The sequence below is a fragment of the Schistocerca piceifrons genome, chromosome 1, assembly GCF_021461385.2.
Source record: "Schistocerca piceifrons isolate TAMUIC-IGC-003096 chromosome 1, iqSchPice1.1, whole genome shotgun sequence".
NCBI classification, from domain to species: Eukaryota; Metazoa; Arthropoda; class Insecta; order Orthoptera; family Acrididae; genus Schistocerca; species Schistocerca piceifrons.
Window position 1 is genome coordinate 1,039,738,794 of NC_060138.1, and position 26,575 is coordinate 1,039,765,368.

At 39.8% G+C, this 26,575-nt stretch overlaps 1 protein-coding gene across 1 annotated transcript in view; it reads right to left on the reverse strand.

Annotated features, from left to right (window-relative positions):
* Positions 1 to 26,575, reverse strand: part of LOC124777398 (cadherin-86C-like) — a 286,282-nt gene that overhangs the window by 90,819 nt on the left and 168,888 nt on the right. The window contains exon 12 of the mRNA XM_047252795.1: positions 9,904 to 10,057. Within this exon, the coding sequence (XP_047108751.1) occupies positions 9,904 to 10,057 (154 nt within the window). The remainder of the gene's footprint in view (positions 1 to 9,903; positions 10,058 to 26,575) is intronic.

Sequence of the window (26,575 nt, forward strand, 5' to 3'; positions counted from 1 at the left end):
ACCTGAGTCAAAACAAGGCCCCGGGAGTAGACAACATTCCATTAGAACTACTGATGGCCTTGGGAGAGCCAGTCATGACAAAACTCTACCATCTGGTGAGCAAGATGTATGAGACAGGCGAAATACCCACAGACTTCAAGAAGAATATAATGATTCCAATCCCAAAGAAAGCAGGTGTTGACAGATGTGAAAATTACTGAACTATCAGTTTAATAGTCACAGCTGCAAAATACTAATGCGAATTCTTTACAGACGAATGGAAAAACTGGTAGAAGCGGACCTCGGGGAAGATCAGTTTGGATTCCGTAGAAATGTTGGAACACGTGAGGCAATACTAACCTTACGACTTATCTTAGAAGAAAGATTAAGAAAAGGCAAACCTACGTTTCTAGCATTTGTAGACTTAGAGAAAGCTTTTGACAACGCTAACTGGAATATTCTCTTTCACATTCTGAAGGTGGCAGGGGTAAAATACAGGGAGTGAAAGGCTATTTACAATTTGTACAGAAACCAGATGGCAGTTATAATTGTCGAGGGAAGCAGTGGTTGGGAAAGGTGTGAGACAGGGTTGTAGCCTCTCCGCAATGTTATTCAATCTGTATATTGAGCAAGCAGTAAAGGAAACAAAAGAAAAGTTCAGAGTAGGTATTAAAATTCATGGAGAAGAAGTAAAAACTTTGAGGTTCGCCGATGACATTGTAATTCTGTCAGAGACAGCAAAGGACTTGGAAGAGCAGTTGAACAGAATGGACAGTGTCTTGAAAGGAGGATATAAGATGAACATCAACAAAAGCAAAACGAGGATAATGGAATGTAGTCAAATTAAATCGGGTGATGCTGAGGGGATTAGATTAGGAAATGAGACACTTAAAGTAGTAAAGGAGTTTTGCTATTTAGGGAGTAAAATAACTGATGATAGTCGAAGTAGAGAGGATATAAAATGTAGACTGGCAATGGCAAGGAAATCGTTTCTGAAGAAGAGAAATTTGTTAACATCGAGTATAGATTTAAGTGTCAGGAAGTCGTTTCTGAAAGTATTTGTATGGAGTGTAGCCATGTATGGAAGTGAAACATGGATGATAACCAGTTTGGACAAGAAGAGAATAGAAGCTTTTGAAATGTGGTGCTACAGAAGAATGCTGAAGATAAGGTGGGTAGATCACGTAACTAATGAGGAGGTATTGAATAGGATTGGGGAGAAGAGAAGTTTGTGGCACAACTTGACTAGAAGGGATCGGTTGGTAGGACATGTTTTGAGGCATCAAGGGATCACAAATTTAGCATTGGAGGGCAGCGTGGAGGGTAAAAATCGTAGAGGGAGACCAAGAGATGAATACGTTAAGCAGATTCAGAAGGATGTAGGTTGCAGTAGGTACTGGGAGATGAAGAAGCTTGCACAGGATAGAGTAGCATGGAGAGCTGCATCAAACCAGTCTCAGGACTGAAGACCACAACAACAACAACAAACACAAGTGCAAGAAACCACAGATGGCACTACTTGTGTTTCAAAGTTTTATATCCATAAACTGTCTGTTTCTATTACTGATATTTCAAAGTAGCAACAGAAGAGTGTACTCTGCCCATGTATGAACTTTAAAATACGTACAAACTTTATTCAAAATGCATGTGCTAGAACAATGAAGCATACTATTTAAATGCTGTGCCTATATGACTGCACGCTACACGGTTACATGCTGTCTCCGTGTATACCTCAGTTGGAGGATGTGAAGGAAGCAGATGCCTTTTTTGCCTTAAGCTACATTCCCACTCCATCATGTCAGAGGTTCCTGGGTTTTGGCAAGAACACAACCTTATCCCATCAATACATTAACATCCTTTGTTGAAATAACAATTGAATTTCAATCACAGAGTTGCTCGTAACCCAGTAAATATGCTGGGCTGTTTTTGCAGATTAGAACACCATATGTTGATATGAATCATCCTTTTATTTGACTGCTAATCACATTAACAATTGGTTTATTATTCCACATTATCTTGAAAAATGATATTATATTGCAGCCAGAAGGTCACATTTGAATGGACCACACATTTTCCACCAAACAGCATCTAACAATCTCACTATGATACGCTTGAAAATGGACTGCAAGAGTTGCTACAAAGGAGTGCTAACTCGCGTGCTTTTCCCCAAGAATGAAAGAAGTAGAACTGCTTGCAAATATAAAAATGCCAACTGAGAACAAGTACTGTGTGCAATAAAAATATGAACTCGCATGACACTGTGGAATGCAAATAATGAACTGAACTTCTGGCATGTATTTACTGATATTTATTATTATTTGAGTGACTTAAATGATGGCAAATTACTTTATGTTTGAAAATAATTTCTTTTTAGAATTATTTTCTCTATTTCTGTGATGAAATTTCAGGGTGACTTGTCTTTCTTGGATTTCATGTTTTCGAATTTTACCATACAAAACATTCTTGTTAACATCAAACTGTAATAGCTGTAAAGTACTTTATTTATCAAATTCTTCCACAAAACCATGTATCACATATTTTCAGACTGATGTGGCATTTAATACTTCAAAAGAAAAAATGAGAATATTATGAAAAGGGTAAATTGCTACTCACCATTCTCAATAGAAAAAAATTGTATCGAAAGATTAATTTTGTTTACTGAGCTCAAATATTTGTGGTTTATAAGCACTGTGCTATGTTACCTTGAAGCTCCACACAGTTTAAATTTGGGCTCATTTGCCTTTAGCATGTTTTGCATAGAGTTGATGTTGCTTTAAAGGTTATTTACCTATTTATTACAATGCATTTTCTGTCCCACAATAATAAACACATATAAGGAATGATTATTAAGAATAGTCATACACGAAGAGAAAAGGAGAGAGAGGTTGAAGTTCTATGAAGTCAACTCTCCCTGGGGTTTGGCGCTATTAGCTGCTTGTTACAGCCGAGAAGTCATGAGAGAACTACTCTGTGGCTCTGCGATGGCATCGATTGCCGAAATTGATATCAACCACCAATCAACATTAGAAACAATGAACAAGTGTTGTCTCTCAAGTTTTCTCTTTATTACTGAGTGTGTAATCATGTCAATAAAGTGCATAATTTGTGGCAATTTGAAAGATTATTGCACATACTCACCACTTCGGTATTCTCACATTGGTGACCCATGACTACAGTATGTTTACCACAAACCTGGTGAACACACAGGACTGCTGCCCACCAAGACAATGGATATTGTGGATCATCAGAGGTTATTAGAGCCTTTCACCAGTTTTGAGTATGTTTGCCATGGACTGCACAGTGTAACAAACTACATGCAACCACTAAAGTCCAAAAATGCTATTAAAAGTAACCATCACCGTCCTCCCATTTGTGCAAGCTGGTTCCACGTGGCAACATTCAACACAGCTTTCCACAGATCTGATTGAATCATCTCTGACAATGGAACAACAGGAACTGTTAGCCATCTATGCTATAGGGCCTACACTACATCCCAATGTATGAGTGCAAAACCACTTCCTCATTCTTCCCAACCTGTCAAATGATCGCAGCCAAAATTTTGCACACATTTCCTGAAAGTATAGTATTATTTGTGCCAGGAGAGAAAAGATCATTGAAAGCTGTATCACAAAGCTAATGGAGTCTTTGAATGATCACCCACAAAATTCGAGGTAGTAACACTTCAGACACATATCCACAGTTCCCAAACTACAAGTGAATGCAAAAAGAGAGAAGCCTAGCACAAAGAGATAAATGGTCAGTCATAATACTACATGTTCTGTGACACTTGTCTCAATGGGGCACAAGATTGTTCAATTGAATACAGAATTGACAAGTTAAAAGCCTACATCAATGTTTTCTGTGTCCAAAAGGAGGGCACCATATCAAGGACTGCAGAAAAAAAAGCCTGTTCTAGATGCAAGGTGTTCCAAAATGTATCTATCTGCAAAATGAAGAATAATGAGTCTTAGTGGGGAAGATTGATGTTCAACTGCCTCTCTTCATGTCTGAAATGTGTACACTGTTTACCCAACTATGGAATCCAATGCATCTTCATCACCACATAAATAGTTAACAGTGTGCTATCACAAGTCTTCTCCCACCAACCATTAACTGTTGAAGGATTTGAGTCACTATATCCCAAGGTCCACAAATTACTGATTTGATCACTTCAAACTGACAGGACTTTGGACAAATAACCAACTGTCTTTCTGTGCCTTTGATAGAAGGAACATGTACTCATCACTTCCAGCTGTCCTACAAGATATTATCATCTGGAAGCTACAATGTGCTGATGCCAAGGATGACAATTGTCAGTAATCTTTTCAGAGTCTTATAGGTGAAGACCAATACTGGAAAATAGTACAGGACATCACATCAATACATCTTCCTGATTCTGCATTCTCCTTCCTAAGATTTGGATGGATTTTGAGTGGCCAGAGGTCTGGTACCATTGTCAAGTGTGTTACTGAGAACCATGTATACTTCAATGAAGTGAATGTAATTGGACAGATAAAAAAATCTGCTCAGCAAGCAGCGGCAGTACAACACACATATGAAAAAAAGGTTTTACCTACGCAAGCTTTTGGAGTCAGTAACTCCTTCTTCTGGTAAAAGGGTTGAAGGGGAAGGAAGAGGGGTGAAGGAAAAGGAACTTGAAAGGTTTAGGAAAAGGGGTAGAGTTCTGAAAAGCCACCCAGAACCCCAGGTCAGGGGAGATTTACTGGACAGGATGAGAAAGAAAGACAGATTGTTGGGGACTGCACTCGTTTATAGTCCCCAACAGTCAGTCTTTCTTTCTCATCCTGTCTGGTAAGTCTCCTCTGTCCCAGGATTCTGGGTGACTTTTCTGAACTCTCTTTTCCTAAACCTCTCGAGATCCTTTCACTTCACCCCTCCTCCTTCCCCTTCAACCTTTCTGCCAGAAGAAGAAGCTGCTGGCTCCAAAAGCTGGCATAAGTAAAACCTTTTTTCATTTGTGTGTTTTCCTGCTGCTGCATAGTGAGTAGATTTTTTTTCTGTCCAGTTACATTATATTGTCAATAATTGATTATTTTAGTTGTTATATCAATGCAGAGTTTGTGCCATTAGATAAGGATATGTGTCGCTTCTGGGACTTATAAATTAGGAGAAGGAAAGATCAACATGAGTGATCAATGTCACTGAATCATGCCGACATTTTGCAAGAATTCTATGGTATCTTCCCAATGGGGACACACAAAGGGTAGAGTAGTTTCATTACTAAGAATGAAAGATGTGATTCCTTGTTTGAATAATTGCAACATGGAAAAACATTGTACATCATTACAAAGAAAATTTTCTAACAAGTTTCAGTTTTGTGAGATTTATCATTCTTAAATGTTGTATTACATTCAGGATTAACAAGACAGAATGATCAATGTGCAGGACACTACTAATGATGTTTTCTACCTTGTTCAATATGCAGTGCAAAAAGAAAGAATGGGAGCTACAAAATGGAGAATTATTTTTGATGCTTCATCAAGGGAAAGTGATGCGCAGTCACTTAATGACGCTTTAAGACAGAGGGCAAAATCTATTTCCTGAAACACTATCAACATTATTTTGATTCAGGACATTATGGACAGTAATCATTTCAGATGACACTCAAGCATTTTTACAACTATCTTTCCATGAAAGCGGTAGAGACTTAATGAGATTCTCCTGATTTTGTGTCGAGAAGAAAGAGGATGCAATTTGACAGACTGTGAATGACATCATCACTTACAAGTTTACATGTTTACTCTTTGGTCTAACTTGTAGCAGTGTCTCCTTTCTGCAACATTGAGTGAATTGGCCACATATCCTGTCACAGTAGAACTTCTGGATAAAAGTACTGTCATGGATGACTTTGTTGCCTATTTCAAGGATGACAGTCTAATAATATTCATATGCAATCAATTGACTGGTCTGTTGCAACAGATAAAACTTCCAAAGGCAAAATGGCCTATGAATTATAATATACTAAAGGGCATATGGAAGACAAAATGGAAATCAGTCACCTGGGATGCAGAATCAGATTCAATCTTTTCCAATCACTGTCTAATTACCAATAATCTACATGATGAATCTGCTACAAAACACCAGTTACTGCACATGAAAGCAAGATTCTATTAGTCTCTTGGCATCTATTCACTACTATCCATTATTGGAAAGATTCTTTTCCAGAAAATGTGGTTAAGAGGCATACAATGGAAAGAAATTCTGCCTCCAGACAGAAAATTTGGACTTCACAACTCGGTCATCTCCAGACTTTATCACTCAGATTGGACAGCATAGTCAAACACCAGGAGTTTCACAAGTTCATGTATTTTGTGATACCTCGGAAAGAGCTTGTGGGGTTGCGCTGTACATCAGAACGTTCTGATCACCAGTAAAAACAGGATATCTCCTATCAATAGGGTGATGCCTCCACAGCTTAAGTTATTAGCTGTTTTACCGGATAACTTCTGAGACATTTCTGCCAATTATCTGCACTATGTTGCATATTGTGTATTAGTGAACATGACACAACATGTATGTATGCATAATATTGGGAATAACTCTGTAGGGGTACTTGATTGGATGAGAAGTGATCCAAATTGCTGGAATTTATGTCTGTTTGTAACTAAGTGACAGAAATCCAAGAGGGTTTGACACCAATGCAGTGGCATCATTACCCAAACTAATCCAGCATGTATGGTATGATCTGGAATATCAGTAGAGAAACTTCCATGTTATGGTGGTATGAGCCTTCCTGGCTAATTAAACAGCCTGGCACTTGGCCTCGACAAGAAATCTCTAACAATTCTCTGCCAGAAACACTAAAGCTATGCCAGTAAACTTTTATTGTTAATGCAGGGTTGTGTCCTACTGAGTGCCAAAATATAATTCTTACTGGAAAATATTACATACAATGGCACGCATTCTGCATTTCATCTGTAATGTCCATTGTTTTGATGGCATTCAGAAGATTTGCTGTGAGGAAAGAACTGACGGACACTATTTATTCTTGCAATGCAAAAACATTTCAGGCTGCAAACATGTAAATAAAAGAAGTCTCTCATCCTCTGAGGACATGAAGATCAGATAGCACTTTGCTCACAAAGGTGTTTCCTGGAAATTCACTGTACCATGGGCAGCTTGGTGGGAAGGCTGGTGGGAGCATACTGTAGGAACAAGGAAATGCTGCCCCCAAAAGGTTTTGGAAAAATCCCTAGTAGACATGGAAATACATCAACTTTATTGGTGGAAACAGAAGCTGTGTGGCTAATCACACAGGGTGACTCAAAAATATTGACAAGAAACCATTCTTAAATGGAGAATCACTGACTACACTATCCACTGGTCCTGAGCTGATGGTGCTGTGGATTTTGAATGAGAATTGAGGCAAAGAGAAAAGCTGCAAAATGTATATATACAAAGGTGGAAGGAAGAAAATCGTCTCTAGCACAGAAACTGTCATGAAGTCCAGTGCCCTAACAGCAACACCTGTCAAATGCGGCATGGCAGATATTGTCCTGTTAGAGGAAGATACGCTGCCAAGGCACACGTGGAAGAGAGCCTGCATTATTGATAAAAGACCCAGAGGAGACAGAATAGTGTGAACCTTAATTCATTGGACACCTGATTGAGGAAATATTAGTTGGTCTGTGCAGCTGGTCAACCCACTTAAGAATGACAGAATGCTGAGGATGAAAATAAATACACTGTTATTCATCTCTATTATGTAATATTTTTGACAAGAATTAGTAATAGAGCTGTAAGAAAATAAACATGGCGTCTTTTTCATTAAATACACTGTGTATAACACCATACTCATCTGAGTGAGATAGAGCACAATGTAGCCATAATGTTAAGCTCTAATACTCCCTACATTCACAGGAATGAGGTTACACAGCTGGCTGCAGAGGTAAAATGATGTCAATCCTACTGAGTGCAGTTGGGATGCTGCTGAACAGCATCTGGCCATCTTGAGTATTTCTCTGACAACTCGCTGTGAATTCAGAGTGATATCTGTGCAACCACAGATAAGTATGACCTCACAATGTTTCTGGCATTGTGAGTGCAATGCATGTTGTAATGACCTGCCATTGTCATCATTTTGTGTGCTCTAATTCAGCAGTTCATTAGTGTAATTTATGGTGAATAATTCTTTTAATCTAAAAGCAACAGTTTCTTTCATAAAAAAGTATGAGGGGGTAAAGTGACCTTCATACACTTCAGTAGAACTAGTAATGGTTCTTGTGGTGATCTGCAACTGGAATATTCCAAGAAGATAATGAATTATTGTTTCACAGCCATTGTTAGGATACTAGTTTTGGAGTTTTACTTGTACACTTCAAAGAAGAATATGAAGCTTCAGTTTTGTACATTCATGCATTTCATTCAATCACGCTTTGTGTTTCATAAACACCAACATGAAGAAGAACTGTAAGACATGCAGTGTTAGGAATATGGAGTTGTATTAATGACCTTGATACTCACTAAAAAGGAAAGTTAGCTTATATAATATATTGCAGTACTTTGAATGTCTTTTGCCATATGACAGAATGATCTATTGAACATTCAGGGCTAAGATTAAAAACTTTAAAACTTACTATGTGAATACAAAAATCTGTTACCAGAGGCTAATTTGAGATCACTTGTTGTCTCAAGATGAAGAAAGCTGCAGTGGTACATTATTTGCCAGGTAATGTGAAATATCTGGTAATGAAACAACTTTTAAAAACAAGCCAAAAATGCCTTCTTCTAACCGCAAGTGTGACTGAAATAAATAATCAGTTACAACTTGTAAATGTGTAAGTAACGTTCGCAGGAGAGCTTCTGTAAAGTTTGGAAGGTAGGAGACGAGGTACTGGCAGAAGTAAAGCTGTGAGTACCGGGCGTGAGTCGTGCTTCGGTAGCTCAGTTGGTAGAGCACTTGCCCGCGAAAGGCAAAGGTCCCGAGTTCGAGTCTCGGTCGGGCACACAGTTTTAATCTGCCAGGAAGTTTCATATCAGCGCACACTCCGCTGCAGAGTGAAAATCTCATTCTGGAAACATCCCCCAGGCTGTGGCTAAGCCATGTCTCCGCAATATCCTTTCTTTCGGGAGTGTTAGTTCTGCAGGTTCGCAGGAGAGCTTCTGTAAAGCTTGGAAGGTAGGAGACGAGGTACTGGCAGAAGTAAAGCTGTGAGTACCGGGCGTGAGTCGTGCTTCGGTAGCTCAGTTGGTAGAGCACTTGCCCGCGAAAGGCAAAGGTCCCGAGTTCGAGTCTCGGTCGGGCACACAGTTTTAATCTGCCAGGAAGTTTCATATCAGCGCACACTCCGCTGCAGAGTGAAAATCTCATTCTGGAAACATCCCCCAGGCTGTGGCTAAGCCATGTCTCCGCAATATCCTTTCTTTCGGGAGTGCTAGTTCTGCAGGTTCGCAGGAGAGCTTCTGTAAAGTTTGGAAGGTAGGAGACGAGGTACTGGCAGAAGTAAAGCTGTGAGTACCGGGCGTGAGTCGTGCTTCGGTAGCTCAGTTGGTAGAGCACTTGCCCGCGAAAGGCAAAGGTCCCGAGTTCGAGTCTCGGTCGGGCACACAGTTTTAATCTGCCAGGAAGTTTCATATCAGCGCACACTCTGCTGCAGAGTGAAAATCTCATTCTTGAAGCCAAAAATACTTTGCTGTAGATTTACTTTTGGCATTCCTACTCTTCAAACTAATTTATGTGAGTTTTCTGTTGGGTTACATGTGATAAACCAACATACTACCATGCAAAACATAATATGCAAGGATTTTATTATTAATACAGAAAATTTCAAAACAGGTAAAGCACAACTGATTGACAGTAACAAAAATTGGATAATTCTACTGCAATTATAATTACTGGTATTATCACTGAAAAAAGACACACTAAAATGAAATCTATATGACTGTCTTTGTAGGATTACATACCAGGAGCAGCTTCACGGTCAAATCCATGATTGCTGGTGGCAACCAGAACAACTCCACTTACTGGATCAAGTGTGAGTGAGCTGTTGTGGAGACCAAGAATGTGAGTGTACCGAACTCTTCCAAATATTCCAGTGTCCACATCGCTTGCATGCACCTGCAAATTTTCAGATAATTGTTCCTCGGAGTGGAAACCAAGTAAAGTGGAAAGATGACTGACACGTAATGAGGAGAAGGTGAATTCAGGTGTTAATAATTCATTTCACTTTAAGTTAATGCAGTTTGGCTAAGTTACTTCACATTTTTGGGGTTGATTCCACCAGTAATACCATGACAGGTTCTTTCGCTTATCACATTATAATAGAAATAATGCTCCAGTTTCAGTGGCACTACTGACAGGGCATACATTTAAGAAAGTTAGCTGTTACAATTACAGTAAAATGAGGCCACCGTACAACTAACCTTCTTACTATACATTTGCACTGAGAACGTTTTATTTATTAAGGTGCTCTTTCACAGTGTGGGAATTGTGTTTATTATGTAACAGTAAAATATTTTCTGTTGGAAACCTACAAAATCATTATAAATTGAGTGTTGTGATGTTGTAACACCCAAGTCCAACATCCAAAAACAAGGTCATCAGTGAAATACAACACTTCAAACTAAAAGCTCATTTATTGTGAATGCCAATTTACAGCCAGAACAGAACTTACCTCCAGGATGGAGAGTGCACCTGTTTGTAGAAACACGGAATATTCTCGAACACTGGTGTTTTGTACAGATATAGAATATTCCAGAATATACAAACATAAAATATTACAAGAACCTTCCAGAAATGATAAATACTAAATAAGAAATAATTGCTGGTGTTTGGGTTTGAATGGGTGACCCACAGCAAGCCAACCAGTGAAGCCAACCACTACACCACACTGTATGCACCAGAGCTCGCTTCATTGCTACATCTGCAGAAACTGCAACCACTGTTTCAGAGATTCTCAATGGGGTAGCATCCTGATCTAGATCTTATCAATGGTTCTCTATATGCCTATGCTGGCAGGCAGATCCTCATGTTCTGGTCATGTTGGTACATCCTCCTCACTATGAATAGCGTCAAAGTTAACCCCTTCTGTTGAGGCTTTGTGATCATTGAGTTGATCTTCAGTCTCCTTGAATCTCTTGTTGTCGATCTGTGCCTCTGGATTGCAGTAGGGCTTCATACATAGGACTTGGACAAATATATGCATTTTTCTCTTCTTGATGAAGGATCATAATCTTGACATCACATGCATCCAATAAGTGACAAAAAGATGTAGCCCAAAGCAGAATTTAGTAGCTTTTCTAACAGTTCCACTTTTTGCACAGGTGTAAGAAATCCATACCAAGCCTCATGGGCTATATCTCACTGGCCTGTGCAGTACGTTATAGCACTATCCTGAGAGTCTAGGGTATATATGCAAGCCAAATGCCCTGATTCTTCAGACCTCATGATAAGGGGTTTCACATAGTCATCCTGAGTATTGCCCTGTTGAAACAGGAACAGTGTATCCATTATTTTTGTTTCAGCCTCACTACCATCAAAGAGAAACAATGGTGTAAACCCTGTAGTGTCTTGTTTCACTGTGTTTTATGTAAATGTCATGGTGGGCATTATTTTACCCCAGTCTCCCTGTTCAACATCTATGTGCACAGAGAGCATATACGCCAGCATTCAGTGAGACTATCTGTTTGTGGATGGTATGCAGTAGTCATTTGATAGCTGGTGTCACAATGTGAAATGATCTCTAACACCAGTCTCAACTGGAAGAATTTTCCACGATAAGAGTTCATCACACAGGGTACTTTGCACCTCAAAATGATGTCTTCTACAAGGAACTTTGCAATTTGTGGAGCTTTGCCAGTCACTGGCAGTCAATACAGCTTTGGTCGCCACACACCAGGTGACATAGTCAGTGGAGACTATTATCCATCGATTCCCATTTGTTGACTTTGGGAACCTCCCCCAAAAGTTCGATTTCCATTTGACGGAATGTCCGCCCCCAGTAGCTAAATGGTCAGTGCAACGGAATGTCAGTCCTAAGGGCCCAGGTTCGATTCCCGGCTGGGTTGGAGATTTTCTCTGCTCAGGGACTGGGCGTTGTATTGTCCTAATCATCATTATTTCATTCTCATCGCGCAAGTCGCCGAAGTGGCGTCAAATCAAAAGACTTGCACCCGGCGAATGGTCTACCCGATGGGAGGCCCTAGTCACACGACATTTACGTTTGATGGAATTGTGCTGCTAGTACCAGATGCCCCGGAGCTAATTGTGGTACTTGCTTCTGTAGTTAGCATTCCTTAAGGGCTCATGTAATGTCTAATGGATTGGTAGAAATACCTATGTCTGATTCTTTCTAAGAGTACTTACAGATCTCAAGGGGTCAGATGTTGGAACATCATGGAAAAAGCTTCAGAATAGCTGGCTGATAATGAGCTTGGATGACAATGAACTATTTACCTCTGTTCAGCAGCAATGTCATTTAATGCAGCAATGACTGAGATTTCATCCATGCTGCTGTGTTCTGACAAAGGATTCCTTGAAAGGCAGCTGGTGTTCTTTTGTTTGTGTCCACTTTTGTATACCACTATGACATCATACTCCTGAAGCCTCAGCATCCACCTTGGCAGTCAACCCAATGCATTCTTTAAGCCGGTCAGCTTGCATAGAGAATAGTGGTCCATTACAGTGGAGAATGGTTTGTCAAATAAATACATCTGGAACATGTTGAAGGCCTAAAAAAATGCAAGAAACTCTTTCTTGGTTGCACAGAAGTTCGTCTTGGAGTTGGAGAGTATCCTGGAAGCATAATCTGTCACCTTTTCCACCCCTTTCTGAAAATGTAGTAGAACTGTCCTATTCCAAATGTTGTGTGATGTTCTGTGTCAGCATTCTAATTCTACATTACTAGAGCTGGAGAAGATGTTAGTGCCTTCTTAAGGACAAGGCAAGATCTTTTTTGCACTTCATTCCAGGAAAACTTAATATCTTGCTGCAGTAGTTCTTGCAAGGAACATGCCTTAGTACAGAAGCCCTTTATAAATCACCAGTGGTATGAAAACATTCTGAGAAAACTTAATGACATCATGAATGTGTTGAGGAAATGGTAAATATGTAACAGTTCTCATTTTCTCTTGTTTGGGACAGACTCCACTGCCTTTCACGAGGTGCCCCAAAATTTTTCTTTCTTGAGCACCAAAGAGGCACTTTTTCAGATTCAGGCAGAGGCCTGCAGTCTTAACACGCTTTGAAGTGATTGTCAGTTGGCTTATATGATCTTCAAATGTCTTCAGAACAATGATAATGTTTTCCAGACAGTGAAGACATATCCATTTAAAGTGCTGAAGCACTTTGTCCATCATACTTTTGAAGGTGGCTGGAGTGTTACACAGACAGAATATCTTTTAAAGTCATAGAGGCTGTTAGGAGTTATGAAGGCAATCTTCTGCCAGTGAGCCTTGTCAACATCATTTTGTCAGTAGCCTGTTGCAGATCCCTAGTTGAGAAAAACTTCGTTCCTTTCAAGCCATCTAGGGTGTTATCAGTGTGTAGACTGACACTAGTGGTTTTGAAATTGTACAGTTCTAGTACAAATTCAGTAAGAGGCTAAAAATGTGATAACTTATGCTTCCAGGATACTCTCCAAGTCCAAGATGAACTACTGCATAACCAAGAAAGAGTTTCTTGCATTTTTTGGGCCATCAACACATTCCAGATGTATTTATTTGGCAAACTATTCTCCACTGCTGGCTGACTAGCTTGAGGAGTTCATCATGTCAGTTGGTAAGGTGGGTGCTGAGGCTTCAGGAGTATGACGTCATAGTGGTATATAAAAGTGGACACAAAGAAAAGGACACCAGCTGCCTTTCATGGAATCTGTTGGCAGAACACAGCAGCAGGGTTGAAATCTCAGTCATCATTGCATTGAATGATATTGCTGCTGAACAGAGGTAAAATGGTTCATTGTCATCCCAGCTCATTTATAGCCAGCTTTTCTGAAGCTTTTTCCATGATATTCCATCATCTGGTCACTTGAGATTTGTGAAGACACTAGACAGAATCAGACATAGGTATTACTAACCAGATCTCTACCAATTTCTTAGACACTAAATGAGCCACTGTAAGGAATGCCAACTATGGAAGCATGTGCCACAATTATCTCTGGGTCATCTGGTACAGCAGCACCATTGCACTGAAGTGGTAATGGATAGATATCTTTCCTCATAATTTTCTTCAGCACTGGTAGTCAATGCCGAATGTGCCATCATTACTGCTCACAAAGACCACAGGAGAGGACCAAGAGCTCTCTGAAACTTCAGTAATGTCATCTTGCAGCACCTTCTCCATTTTGTACTAGACTGTCTGTTGTTCACCTGCTGAAACTGCATATGAACACTGGCTAACTGCTGGGTGATCCCCAGTGCTCTTGAGAAGTTCAACCAAGGGCTGCTTGTTCTGTCTTTTTTCTACTCTGGGTTTGAAAGCATTTGAAAATTGATGCAGATTAGCTATCACTTGCTGACGTTCATCAGTCAGCCCAGATTCTATTGGCAGTTTGATAGTAGCTTCCTCCCCTGTTAGGTCTGTATTGGTATAGTTGGAGTCACAAATTATGGCGATCGAGTTGAGGCTTGTTCTGCGCATCTACATCACACATTCTCTGACAGCCAATGAGCATTCAGAAGTGTTTGGAACACTGCTATAAATTCCGTAGCTAATGCGAGCATTAAAAAATGATCGTAGCGAGTTGTTTAGTGAATTTCTGTTCCATTTGTTGTGAGTTGTCATCGCTGATAGTGGTGGTAAGTGATAAATTCTGCATAAGCAAGCAAGAGCCACAATTTTCAGGATATATGCTTTCTTTAAGCAGAAAGTATCGCATGCGCATACCGCATCTGTCACTTGGAATCACCAACAATGCAACCCCTGTCTGTGCCTCAGAATGCGTGAACTGCCATCATTTGTGGATCCAACTACAGTGGAGCATGATTCTTCTTTGATGACACTAAGATACCCTTACTGGACTAGTTTGGCTGTCCCTATACATAAACCTTTAAGTGTGAGTTGTGGCTGCTCATGACAGTTAGTGATCCAAGTTCTCCCTGACCATCTACAATGCTTATGATTGTCACTGGCATGTAGATTTCTTTGAGAACCCAGTATCTCTTTGCAGTCAACAGAAGCTTTACAGTTTAACTAAGCATCTCAATTGATGACTGCAACTTATCTCACTGATGAAGGCACAGTAAAAAAGTCTTCAATGGCAAGTAACTCCCAGAGCATTCTTTGTTATGTTTGCTTGTTGGAACAGCTTCGTCAGTCTGGAGCTCTGATCTTCCACAGTCTATGGCTGCTTGTGATGGCTGCAAGAAGTCCCATATGAGGATAACATTATGATTACATTCTGTTGAAACAACAGATTTGAAGGGCTGTGTTTTGTCACTGACAGTTACTCTTTCAATGCATGTTCTTGTCAGCTGTACCTATTTACCATTTGCGATTCTCAGCACAATCAATTCCTCTTGTTTAACTGACGATGATAAACACCTGACATTACAAGTAAGGAAGCCTCCTTGTGTGTGTGTGTGTGTGTGTGTGTGTGTGTGTGTGTGTGTGTGTGTGTGCATGTGTGTGTGTGTTTATTGAACTGGGGACCTAGAAACAACAGAGAGGCTTCACCCTGCCATAGCCCTCAATGATTCACAACCCCACAACAGGCCACAGCTGTCCACCCACCCCACCGCTGCCCCTCACCACACCCATGGTTATGTGTGGTTCAGCCCCCAGTGGACCCTCTCCGGGAACGTCTCATACTAGACAAAGGTAGCCCCAAACGTTTATGTAGTAGGGTAATTATGGCGTACATGTACATGGAGACAGTGTTTGGGCAGCAATTGCTGACATAGTGTAACTGAGGCGGAATAAGAGGAACCAGCCCACATTCGCCGAGGCAGATGGAAAACCGCCTTAAAAACCATCCACAGACTGGCCAGCACACCGGACCTTGACACTAATCAGCTGGGCAGATTGTGCCAGGGACTGGCATGCCTTCCTGCTTGGGAAGCAGTGCGTTAGACTGGCTAGCCAGACGGGCTAAGCCCCTGGAGTCAGATAGCTTCTCTACTGGTTGGCTATCAATGATGGTATCAGTGATATTTTCAGACGTTTTGGTTACTATCATCATGGAAGATCTGCATCTGTGGTCGCCTCACCTCTGTAAATGGTCACCACACTTAGATTTTCTGACGTAGATGATTAGGCGAGAGGCTAGTACCTCTACAGGATGGTGTGGAATGGCTACGTCATGCTGGGGAATAACCTGGTCCAGGGTATGGTAACTGGCTTCATCCTAAAGGCTGATTATAATTGTATGCAATTGACTGCCATAAATGAGACTTTTGGGATGCATGACATCTTGCAGTGTAACAGTCATAAAACACTCGTCTTCTCTCTCTGTGGTAGCATGCAACATGTCCATGGCTTTCACAGTGAAAAAATATTGGCATGTTTATCTGCATCCTCCAAATGTCTGTTTTTCTGTGGGGCAGTGCACTTGGCAGAAGAGTTGGTTGTACCTGCACTGGTTGAATGCTTGGTTGTCATTTGACAGTTGCAGTGTAAGTCCAAGTTGGCCAAGCTGTTACTTCATGGCACATTCGACTAGTATCAAAGATTGATACACCAATTCTTCAACATTCTCTATTATCTCCTGGTACCTGGGGTCGGCATTCATGGTTGCTATCTCTTGTGTACTTGGTTCGACATTTCTGCTTGACTCTTTTTTATGTTGCATTTCCTTTATTCTCTGTCATCACTTGATAAATTCTTTGTTTCTGCGACATCCTTTACCAGAACTTGCCACATTTCTTCTTCAACTCCTTTTATCAAATGTGAGATGTTGTCAGCCTATGTCATGTTAGGACTCATGATGTGGCATAGGGCCAAAACATTCTGTGCGTATCACTGTGTCGTCTCCACATGAAGTTGGGCCCTCTACTCCAATTGTTCTTTTGCTAAGCGGACTTGCATCTGACTGTTGCCAAGTATTTTCTTCAGTTTGGCCTGAATTTGTCCCAGATATTACACTTCTCTTCATTTTTCTGGAACCCAGAATACATCATATCATCCCACTTGTGTTTGGTGACTTGTTGAATCCTTTCAGCAATTTCAGTGTCTCCTGAAAGCACTGATGGATGCCTGATGTGAAACTGACTTACTGCTGTTTTGGAATCCATCTATTTCCTGAACATATGGATCTTAGGAATGATGTGCTGTTTGTATTCTGGTTACTGTCTGCGTAGACAATGGCTTTTATGTTGACTAATTGGAACTGTGATGATGTACACGGGCTATTCAGAAAGTAGCGAACGTTTTGGCATTAAAAAAAACTGAGTACAAGAAATACATTTTATTATATACATCAGAAAGAGCAACTGGCATACTACTTTTCCACCTAGCCATCAAACTTATTGAGGCACTTATCATAGCAGTGGACAAGCTTTGAAAGAACTTTGTCATAAAATTCTGCCGCCTGAGACTTCAGCCAGTGAGTCACGCCCGACTGGAGGTCCATGTCATCATCAAAGCACTGTGTTGCAAGCCAGTTCTTCATCTTGGGAAACAAGTGGAAGTCACTTGGTACAAGATTGGGGTTGTAGGGCATATGGGGGAAAATTTCCCATTTGAATGAATTAAGGGGTTCTTTAGTGCAGTTTACCAAGTGAGGTCAGGCAATGTCGTGCAAAAACAAAATTTTGGACATCGGCTTTCCTTGGCATTTGTTTTGAACTTGTGGAAAGAAAGCAAAAGCTCCATTATTGTGAAGTGGCGGTTTTCATGAATCGTTTCATCAAATTAACAGAATCTAGAACATTCTAGAACAAAAGCAAACTGGTGCTTTTCATTTATTATAAGGTTGTTCTACCAAGAACCGATGGAAGATTCTGTTAATATGATAAAATCTGCCACAACAGCACAATTATCTGTCTTTTATAGTAGATTACTGAGACAAAAAGCTAAATCATTTCATCAACTTTAGCGACAAGATCATCAGTCACAATGCTCTGGTATTCACTCTTCCCGTCATTATGAACATAGGTTTGGCCATTTTTAAACCGAATGAACCATTTCCAGATGGAACATTCACACACATACCAAAATATACGTGATTGGTGAGCATCTAGCGGCAACGTTCCCTATGTTCTGAATAGCCCTCATAGATATCTTAAAGTACCCAGCACCTCCACAAACATTGTCACGCCATAACCACAAAATATAAAAGCAGGGTCATCAATGAAAAACAACACTAAGAACTGAAAGCATGTTTATTATGATCACCATCATATAGCCACAGCAGAACTGATTGCCTGACTGGAGAGTGTAGCTACTTATACAAACCTCAAATATTCCAGAATGCTGGTAATTTATGCATATATCGAATATTTCAGAATATAGAAACATCAGAAACATACCATATGTATTTTAGAAATGATAAATACCAAATAACAAATAATTGCTTGTGCCTGGGTTTGAACTGGTGATCTGTATCGCACCAGCAAGCAGTGCTAACCACTATACTCCATCACATGCACCCCAGCTCATGGCAATGTTGTATGGATTTATAAGTACACCAAATTATCTTCAAACAAATGGAAATGTCCAAATTTGACAACCTGTTCAGAGTGCTTGAAGTCACTCGGTGTAGAGTCCTCAGTTCATCATCAAATGCTCGAAGTAGGCACTCCCTAAGAACGCGCTCTTTTGTGACTTCTGAAATTTACCCGGTGTATTTCCTCTTCCAGTAATTTTTGGGTTTGCAGCCAGACCCCACCAACATTCTGCCATGATATATCTGCCTAGAGGCGTCTGGCCATACTCAGGTGAGTAGACAAAGTACTGAAGAGACCTGATGCAGTCATGGTATTTATAGCAAATTCCACACGTGCGAATTGTACTGGTGTTTAAACTCTTTACGTGAGAACATCTAGTTTACTACTGAGATTGAGAAAGATGAGACTTTACCCTTTATAGACGTGTTAGTATGCCATAAGAATGATGGGTCTTTGGCACATTCGGTGTACAGAAAACCCACACATACAGATCTATATCTTCAAGTGTCCCGCTGCAATCACGCCGCACAAACCACCAGTGTTCTCAGTACTTTAATTCATCAGGTGCATGTAATTTCAGATGCTGATAGCCTTCATGAAGAATTAGTGCATCTGGAGAATGTTTATAAAGAGAATGGATATATTTCACATCAAACACAGAAGGCCATGCACAATTATAATAACAAGATGCAACGCTGTGAGGAGACTGATAACAACTGTGACTGCAGTAACTGTGACAAATATTATATCGGTCAAACAGGCCGCTCTTTTAAATTAAGGTTTAAAGAACACTCACAGCCACGGATCAAAACTGCTTTGGGACAGCATTTATCTGAAACTGGTCATTCCATAGGGAGCATTGAGAATCGTATGCATATTCTTCACAGGGTAGAAAAATGCCATGTTCTTAATTTGTTAGATGAGCTTGAAATTTATGTATAAAAATATAAAAAATAAAAAAATAAAATAAAGAACCAACTAAACTGCTTAACTGGCAGAGTGACTTTATGCTCAATGCCTACTTTGCTTTATTTGACAATGTTTTACTCTAATCACTGCACGCCTCTGTTATGTATAGTGAGTTGATAATTTCACCTAGTATTGAGTGCCTCACATATTTACTTCATTTTTGTATGTTCTACGCATGACTCTAGTATGTTCTTGTTCCTTCTCTGTTCAGGCCCCTCTGGCAGTCACGTTCCTCCAACCACTTCCTGCCTGTGCAGAATTCTGGCTTTAGCGCTAACAGAGGGTGCAGATTATGTGCAGCACTATGTTTTCTTTCATTTGTGGCTTCTTTAGTGATTTGTTTTATGGTTGTTTAATACTATCTGGTGCACTATCAAAGGTGTTTAATATTTATATCATTATCTAGAATATTGGCAGTAGAGCATAGGTCAACTACTGTTTCTTAACTCTTCCTCTTTTTAACAATCTTGCTTTTGTCATTTTCTTTTTATTACTGTAATGCCTTTTATACGTTATAAGCTCATTACAGACTTCAACTATTGTATCCCCCTTTATTTTCGCTGTTCTATTAATTATTGAAAACTAGTGTACGCCGACATCAGTGACATCTAGTGAACTTACAACACAAACTTCTTGTCGCTACTGTATGGCAGCTTGTTTCGAACAGTAGTGCTACTGACAACATGACTCGTGCATATTATGTTATTTATAAATATTTGATGAAGCTGGTGCTGATTCTGCATTTAACATTTGACGATGCCACTATGGCTGCAGTACATTAGGACTTTGTTTTTATGAAACAGGTATGCCTCTTCATACTTAAAGTGCACACACAGACGCATATGTTGTCAGTAGTACTTTTCATTATGGTCTATGTATTGTTTTTAAGCTGTAGACAATCTGCGAGTGTATTTATGTTTTTCCCATTTTTGCTGCAGATCTGATGATGGTCATTATAGACTGAAACCGGTAATCTGTTAACAAAAAGTTTGTGACCATAGATGTAAATTAAAGGAATCTTAACTATAAATCACCTGCGTTCCTTCCATATGCCAGGAACATGTTTTATAAATCGGCAGATTGCTTAGGAAGAATAATATTAATGTCATCTTCCATCCACCAGCAAAGAACAGGGCCTTAGTTGGTTCTGTTAAACACAATTTACAATTGAGGAAGGTGGGTGTTTATAAAATTCCCTGTGAGTGTGGCTCTGCATATATAGGTCAGATGACACGAATGGTCCAGGAATGCTCTGTAGAACACAAAAGACACACCCATCTGCAACAACCTTTAAAATCAGCAGTGGCAGAACATTGCATTTCCATGGGACATTCCATGGAATACAATAATACCAAAATTTTAGCACCGGTTTCCAGCTTCTGGGACTCTGTAATTAAAGAATCCATGGAAATACATCTTGCTGATAATTTAATGAATCGTGATAACAGCTTTCAGCTTGATAAAAACTGGAATCCTATTATTAAAATTATGCAGTCACAATGGAATTGACATGCTAAGTTGATACTCAGCAATTATTTTATTCTTACTTCACCACTGAGGGCAGGACACGCAACTTGGCTGCCTTGCGCATGTCACCTGCTAATGCATGTACCATAAATCGCCAGTACATTTCGCTATAAATACCATGACCGCATCAGGTCTCTTCAGTACTTTGTCTACTCACCTGAAGATGACCGGACATCTCTGGGCTGAAATATCATAGCAGAATGTTGATGGGATCTGGCTGCAAACCCAAAAACTAGTGGAAAAAGAAATGTGCTCTTTTGTTTACTCCTCTGCTTTCCAGAAGATGAACAGAAACCCCACTTCTTATTGACCGTTTATAATGCCGTTCAATTTCTACCAGGTTTCACACAGTAATTGGAATCTGTCAACCTTCTTTGTAGGATCTTGAACCATGTGAGCATTATTGGGTGGATATTCATTCCAGTGTTGTGACCACTTGGATACTGATACTTTCCAAATCAACCCAGGGTGGTTTTGATGATGTCAGGTGAGTTGTTGGTGGATCTTGTATGGCATCTTCCAAGAGAGTGTTCCTATGAGAACACTTGAGCAATTTAACCTTAGGTGCTTTCCTCACCATATTTTGTGGAACAATAGTAGCTAGGACAGGTAACCACAAAATGGGAGTAGATCTAACAGTCAGAGTGATAACTCTCATGGCTTCATTGAGCTGCAAATGAATTTGTTGTGTGGCGCTGTCTTCCCACAGAGGGGAACATATTCACAAGCTGAGAACACAAGAGTGATTGCAGCAGAGCATATCATATTGGCATCTGCACCTTAAGTCCTTATGACAATCTTGTAAGGCAGATTCACTCTTAAGACAAGTTGCTTATATGACTTGATGCACTGTTGCTTGAATGTCAATAACCAATCCAGTGCAATTCCGAGATATTTTGGACTGTAGTTATGCAGTACTTTGATTCTGTCAAAAGACACATGTAGCTTCCTTTGGGCACCTTTATTATTTAGATCAAATGCCGTAAGCTCAGTGATAGACCAACCTTATCTCCACCAATGCCTCATCTCCTACCTTCCAAACGTCACAGAAGTTCTTCTACATAACTTGCTGGACTAGCACTCCTGAAAGAAAAAGCAGTGCTTGTCCCACAAATTATGCAGGAGAACTTCTGTGAAGTTCAGAAGGTTGGAAATGAGGCACTGGTGGAAGTGAAGCTATGAGGACAGGTTGTGAGTCATGCTTAATTAGCTCAGCTGGTAGAGTACTTGCCTGTGGAAGGCAAATGTCACAGGTTTGAATCCTGTTCTGGTAAACAGTTTTAATCTGCCTGGAAGTTTCAGAATGGAAATGTCCAATCAATGTTTGGCCTATTTTCAGAGCAAACAATAAGAGTATTTGTGACAGTTGTGATCACAGGTGAAACATGGGTCCACTACTATACCCCAGAGACAAAACAACAGTCACAGCAGTGGAAATATGTTGATTCACCATCACCCAATGAAGCAAAGGCAATACGGTTGGCCATAAAGGTCATAGTGACAGTTTTCTGGGATACAAAAGGAATTCTGGTGGTAAACCATATTCCAACTTGTAAAACAATTATGTGACAATACTACACTAACCTCCTGAATCAACTACAGGGAAAGATATGTGAAAAAATGCCAGGGTTGGCAACAAAGAAATCTATCTTTTATTGGGGTAGTGTGGGCTCACACACAAGTGTCATGGACATGGAAAAAATATATGAACTAAGATACAAATTGTTGTCATACAAGTCCTATTTGCATGATTTGACTTCATCAGACTTCCATCTCTTCACCAAGCTCAAAATTTTCCCTAGTAGACAGAGATACTCTTTAAATAAAGAACTAACAGGCCTGGAGAAATTTAATTTTTGGGATTAACAGTGTACACAGAGAATGCATTGAAAAAATAAAAAAAAATGTTGCTGTGGTCAGTCATTTCTTTGTATTCCAGTCTGAGAACGTTTCAAGCTACCCTTGTACATCCAGATAAAGCTGAATGTAATCACCTGGAGATGAGTGTAAGTCTAGAACAGGTCATGATCTACACAAACCTCCATCAGTTAGCTAGCTAGTAGCTACCTGGTAGCTAATTTTCTTCAACAGTACCCCTTAGTAATATTATCAAGCCTATTACTGCCTTAATATTTATATGGCTAGATTGTTATTTATTATAGACTAAAAATAGGTCTGTTTGTAAGTGGCATTGCTGCTTTTCATGCAGCTAATAGAAATCTTCAATTAAGAAAATGTAATAATTTGTTGAAAAAGTGGCTGCTATGGCGTTTTTTGATTATTTTGTGAATTTATAAGAATTATCAGTTTCTTGCTGTAAGTTACATATGAGATTGTTAATTGTGTTTGAGAATATAGAAACACAGGGAGCCAAGTCTACATGAAATTTATCTCTTACTGTATTTTTGCAAACAAACTGAAGCTTAATTTTAAAGTACAAAAGAAAAAAATTAAGAAGTTAGTCTACTAGGAAGTAGGTGGCGAGAATTCCAAGACCTCTGAGGAATCTTCTGTGAAATAACTGGTTCTCTACTCTAGACAGAATTATCACTGCTCACTTTCCTGAATAAATGTTTTGTCTTTGTTAGCCACATTGCCTAAGAAAATAAATAAGATAACAGAGAGTAAAAGTATGCAGAACAATCTAGTACCCTCATGTTCAATTTAATGCAGTTAGACAGACTTCAAAGTGGAAAACATGCTGGATTGGACTTTTGATTAGTTTAGTCATGTGTTAACTTCATTTTGGCTTGTGAAAGGAATATTATATGGGGTATCATTCTTATTTGTTTGAAATTGTAATGTATCACAGTACTAAAAATTAAACAGTGTGCTGTAAACCATGCCTGTTCAGCTACCATCTGGCCAGTGTCTGGTATGCTTGAGTTGTCGTGTCACTAATAATTGCACCTGAAACTGAGACCTCTTCCACCTGACCAATTACAGGTAAATTATCAAATCAAATGCAACTAGCAATCAGTACACTTTTCAGATTTGTGTAAATAATTTTTAATAGTGTTGTATTTTATTTCATGAAGATGACTCAAGTATTTGTTCTGTTTCATGGGATGTGCGGGCCATGCAACGACAACATAGATGACTCTTCCTGTTTTATGGAAAGACAGTGCTAATTTTTATCTAACAGTCAGCATTGAGAAGAAGATCTGTAATTCATTGTCATGAAAGTCTGCACTGATTGTTCAGTTGAACAATAGCACTGTGTTGAATACAGTGGTACTGTGTTGAAAAATTTTATGTGCTTATGTGATGAATTGTTGGTGAAATAACTGAGCTTCATCAAGAAGGCCAAATCACCTATTTTTACTTGATTTTTTTTATAGTTTTAATTTTTTCATGTGGGAGTTCATGATAACAAGGGTCAGATTTTTTAATTTATCAGAATACAGATTCTGCATAACTCTAATATCTGCATTAGATAAACCTTGCCTTTGCCAGTAAATAAACACACGAATGTAGCCTGTGTGAAGTGGTCATTTGTTCCACTTCCTAGAGGGCTGTCCTTGATAATAGAATTTATGGAACATGATGCCTGAATGCATTAATAAAGTTAGTTTAACAAATTTCACAGCATGTCAAGACATGGTTCATCAACTTCGAAAAACAGTCTGCATCAATGCAGTTGTAGGGAGTGAGCTACTACAGTGGTAGTAAACCACTGACAGAGATGACACACTCATATCAGGAGAATACTTTTTATTAAACAGAGTAATAGTACAGAGCGCCGAGTCAACTGCCTTCTCTAGCATGCACCCCAGTCGTGTTACACTGTCCCAAAGAGCTTCCATACTGCTTGTGTCAAAGATGTTGAGCTGCTCTAGGACAAATGTCCCCACAGAACCCCTGCCAGGAGTGGGGAGCACTGTGGTGTGTGGCAACCAGCCTGTGTTAACAGGTGCACGAGCACCAGAGTGTCACTGTTTACAGGTGCGCCCGATTGGCCAGGCTATGTGTGACATCTGCAGATGACCGACCATTTTTCATGTAGCGTGCGGAAGCATAAATGACCAATCACTCTATGGCTGGCTAATGCCCATGATTGCATTATCTCTCACAGAGGAAGAGGTAGTGTAGCAGATGCTGTGCACATGGTAGGGGGTGAAGTGTTGCGGTGTCCATCTGGTGCAGCAGTACTATAGTCTGGAGGAGTGAGAGGGTTGATTGGCTTATGTGGAGATGTGGCAGCATCACTTAGCTCTTGTGGCAGCTGAAATGTTGTGTTATGTATACGAGGTGCGAAAATGAAGTAATGAGACTTGACGAAAAAAAAAATGTTGCTTACCGTTTTAGTCAAGTTTAGTGTTGTCTCCTTCAAAGTAGTTCCCTTCCGATTGCACACACTTTTTCCAGTGCTTCTGCCATTGATGGTAACATTTATGGAACTCATCTTCTGTAATATCCTCCAAGACCCTCATCACAGCTTTTTGGACATCTTGTGCTGTTTGAAAGTGGTGTCCCTTGACTGCCGTTTTGACTCTTGGAAATAGGCCAAAGTCACATGGAGGGATATCTGGTGAATAAGGTGGCTGTGGTAGTTCTGAAATTTGTTTTAACATTAAAAATCGCTGTACCAACAGAGCAGTATGGGATGGCGCATTATCGTGATGCAGAATCCAATTATCAGCAATGTTGGCACGGACACAAAGAACTCTTTTACGAAGTCTTTCTAAAATTTATTTGTAGTAATATTGGGTAACTGTTTGTCAGGGAGGCATCCACTCTTTATGAACAATTCCCTTGGAATCAAAGAAGCACACAAGCATGCATTTCACTTTTGACTTTGACATGTGAGCTTATTTTGGTCTGGGTGATCTCTTTGAGCACCATTGCAAACTTTGACGTTTTGTCTCTGCATTGTACTGAAAAAACCAACTTTCATCACCAGTGATAACGTGGCTCAACAATTCTGGATTGATTTCTGTTTGTTCTAACAGATCAGCTGCCACATTTTTCTGTGTTTCTTGCTGTTGTGGTGTGAGATTTTTGGGGACTGTTTTTGCACATATCTTTCTCATACCAAGATCTTCAGTTATTATTAGACGAACCATTTCTTGATTGATGTTCAGTTCTTCTGCAATCATTTTCATGGATAATCTTCAATCAGATCATACGAGTTCATGCACCCTGGCCAAGTTGACATCCGTCTGGTAGGTTGATGGTAGTCCACTGCGGTCTTCACCTTCAATATTCGTTCTGCCTTCACTAAACATTTTATGCCAACGAAAAACTTGAGCTCTTGACATAACCTCCTCTCCAAAAGCCTTCTGAAGCTTACAATAATTTGTTGTTGTGTTTTTACCCAATTTAACGCAAAAAGAAATGGCATACCCTTGTGCAATATTATGCGGTTCCACTTCCATGATGAGAGACACCAACACGTGTTAACTTATTACAGTACAACTCATGATTGAGCAGTTGCATTGGTGTGCTGCTTGGACTAGAAGCAGCTTATAGACCAAGGTCAAAGGTACTGTGCCTACACAAGTCTGCAGTGTTGCCACATCTTTGCAAAGAAAAT